This window comes from Dendroctonus ponderosae, unplaced genomic scaffold, assembly GCF_020466585.1.
Source record: "Dendroctonus ponderosae isolate FM_Combo_2020 unplaced genomic scaffold, Dpon_F_20191213v2 Dpon_F_20191213_1, whole genome shotgun sequence".
NCBI lineage: Eukaryota > Metazoa > Arthropoda > Insecta > Coleoptera > Curculionidae > Dendroctonus > Dendroctonus ponderosae.
Window position 1 is genome coordinate 136,213 of NW_026017110.1, and position 3,216 is coordinate 139,428.

Here is a 3,216-nt window from a genome sequence, read left to right on the forward strand (position 1 = left end):
TACAAAAATATTTTTAAAATGTGCGCTCGGTAGGCGTCGGACAATTCATAAAATAATACTGTTTAAAAATCAAACGGTTTAGCTGCAAACTGCCGTGCCGTATAGCGTGAATAACCCTGTATAGGGTGTTCCATTGTTCCGGTATAACCGGAAGTGTGGCATCTTGGAAATATTTTAGATCGCTTGCCCCCAATGACTTCAGCACACTGTTTTTTGCTAATTATAGTTTGCCAGATATCGCTAGCGGCGTTTCCCGGTGGGACACCCTGCTGTATTATTGTCCATATTATGTCTATAAAAGATGAAATAAAATAGAAAATTTTTGAAGACAATTGGTAGAGCGAAGAAAACGATGTAAAGAAAATATGTTATTATTTGATGCAAAAAATGTAGACTTATTATTTTAGAATAGACATAGAAGCGTTTGTTTATCGAAATTTAAGGGACCGCCTCTACTGTTTTGACTTTAACCACTTTGAATTATAGTAAATCGCAGCATTAACATGCCTCTTAAGGTATACTATTAATTGTATGAAACGCAACTATAAAAAATACAGAGCTTAGCACGAACGATGATGAGTAACTTTACGTTCAATATGCAGAGACAAACTCTCTAGAGTGAAAATATCATCATATTGAATTTGCCCACCACTCTTTATAACAACTATTGATTAACACTTAAAGCTCATTAACATCAATTAGGTATAACTTGAACATATTAAATAGGCTGATCGATATCGAAGGTCCTGGCAGGTCCATATTCTCTCAACTTTGGAGTCGTACCAGACAGCGACCTCTTATTCAATTGGCTGTTTTCAGAGTTGTTGCGCACTCGCGGCCCTATCGGCACGTCGATCGGGTAAGTACCTCCGAATACCAGTGTTTTATAAACCACTTTCTCTGGCACCCGATCGCTCTTATGGAAAAAGCTGTTCTTGATGTTGTTAAACACGCCTTTCGAGTGCTTCCTCGCCCACACGTCTACCGCATTGGGCAGCGAATCCGCATTGAACCCTTCCGCAGAAATAGACACTTTGCTCTGTCGATCAACATATTTTACTGTGGTATTTTTAAACTCCGGAATGTCCAGGGACTTGAATTTGATTAGCTTGTGCCGAGACGTTTTTAAATCGAACGTGCTATAATTGTCACTGGAAGCCAACTTTACGCTGTCGTTCTTCAATAATAGCAGTTTCTCCTCCGACACTGACTTTCCTTTTCGACAGAACAGCACTTCGTTCTCGCTGTCCGAACTGTCCTTATACGACCCGAGGCCAGTGATATCGTTTAAAAGCGGCGGCGTGGACAAGCGGCACTTTTCTAGCTTAAGAGGTTGCATCTCTAACATTTCGTCATGCAGCAGCAAGTTGGAGGAAATGGAGAGTGAAGTAGGGTTGGGGCTATGCGAGTCCCGCTTCAGAACAGACCGTTTGCGCAAAGAAATGGCAGTAGATGGCAAGGCAAAGGCTGCACACTGTGTACTTGTGGTACTTACTTCGGCCGCCTCTTTCTCTACCTTCAGCTGCGTCCAATCAGCGCCACAGAAAACAAGTTAATTAAAATGAAACCATCATATATTAGCTGTAATATAGCAACGTCAACTGCAGCAAAATCTTTCTTTAAATAATAGTCAATTTTTCTGCATTTATGGGTAATACAAATGAGTTTTCCGGCTTTCCTTCAATATTCCAGCGTGAATTAAAAAAACTGGTAAATATTATTTTACATCAATTACAAATTGAAGTTACTTTATTACATTGCTTAATTATAACAATTAATACGTATCGAGCATCTGAACATGTGCTGTAATGGAATTCAATTTTCATCATTGTTCGAAATTTTATGAAGAAAAAATATCCCTAGTAAACCATATTAAAAACGGTCTACTTTGTGTTTTTAAAACAAACAACCGGCGTAAAGTAACAACCTCTTTTATTACGCTTCCAATTCGGTTCTTGTGGCAATTTAGCAAATGGTTGTAGTGGTTTTCTCGTGATTTTCTTAACTAGCCTTTATTTGATATTTGATACCATGATATAGTTGCGTCAGGTAAACAGATTTGTGTCTATTAAAATAAATATTATCGCAGTCTATAAATTAATATCTGGCATATTCGTAGCTAGGATTTTTCGCCATTAAATGATGATTTTTAACTAAAAATAATCGATCAAGATTAAATCAGTTGTGATCAAATGTCGCGGAATTACTCAGTAAAATTAAGTACATATTTATACTTCAACTTACCTCAGCCTTATTATTAGAAGTTGCAAAGAATGACAATTGATCCGGTTGGGTTACTTGATCGCTATGGTTCGTCTCCTGTCCATATGCAGCTGTTGGGTCCACCCAGGCCTGCGCGGCCTGACCGGCCCAGAATTTTGATTGATCTTGATAAGGATGTTGTACTGGAAAGCAAATAATTCAAATCATATTATAATTAAGAATATAGTGATTTACCATTCTGCAACTGTTGCTTATCGTGCACTTGATACCCTTGGTTGGAATGGGACTGTAATTCAGTTGACCAAACTGATGACTCTTTATAATGTCGCTGCTGCTGATCAAATTGCTGCTGCTGCTGTTGATCGTATTGCTGTTGCTCCTGCTGCCAAACATCATGACTTTGATCAAAGTTTGGCTGTTCTAACGGGTGCTGAGTTAAATGGAAATCCGGATGTTCGTCTTCCTTTGGCTTTGAAGGCTAACAAGATTTCGAAGAGTATAGTGGAAAGTGCTCAGAAAACAGAGTAATTTTCTGAATACTGGGTGGTTTTTTTTTAACTTAAAAATATTTCGAAAATTAGTGACCCTATGACAAAATGTGCCAAATAAAAAGTTTACATCTGAGAGGAAAAACGCCTACTTCAATCTTGTAGGCTAGGCAGGGGCTAGCTTCATAATTTCAAATAGTAATAGTTAGAGGGCGGAAAATATGCAAAGTGCATATCTATGCATTTTTTGCATATTTTATCCAATTTCATGAAAAATTGCATATATCTAAAAAATCTGTATATNNGTGCATGTTTGAAGATTTTTCTTTTCATCTTAATGAAATATTATCGAAATTCCATAGGCGGGTGTAAAGTAGGCACTAAATTTATAAGTTTACCTGCCTTTTTTTGCATATCATTTATTCACTACCCTGGAATGTCTCGAGTTGAAAAGCCCTAAAACGTCTCAAATCGGCCAAATATTACGTTTTTGAAGCGTCAATAA

General features: G+C 37.6%; 2 protein-coding genes across 2 annotated transcripts in view; one reads left to right on the forward strand and one right to left on the reverse strand.

The window, feature by feature from the left end:
- Nucleotides 1–3,216, forward strand: part of LOC109543105 (collagen alpha-1(V) chain) — a gene marked incomplete in the record, with an annotated part of 59,842 nt that overhangs the window by 36,129 nt on the left and 20,497 nt on the right.
- LOC109543215 (protein transport protein Sec16B) overlaps nucleotides 1–3,216 on the reverse strand; it is a gene marked incomplete in the record, with an annotated part of 19,719 nt that overhangs the window by 3,530 nt on the left and 12,973 nt on the right. Inside the window, 3 exon segments of the mRNA XM_048661189.1 lie at nucleotides 1,496–1,522; nucleotides 2,245–2,405; nucleotides 2,458–2,701. Coding sequence (XP_048517146.1) covers nucleotides 1,496–1,522; nucleotides 2,245–2,405; nucleotides 2,458–2,701 — 432 coding nt within the window.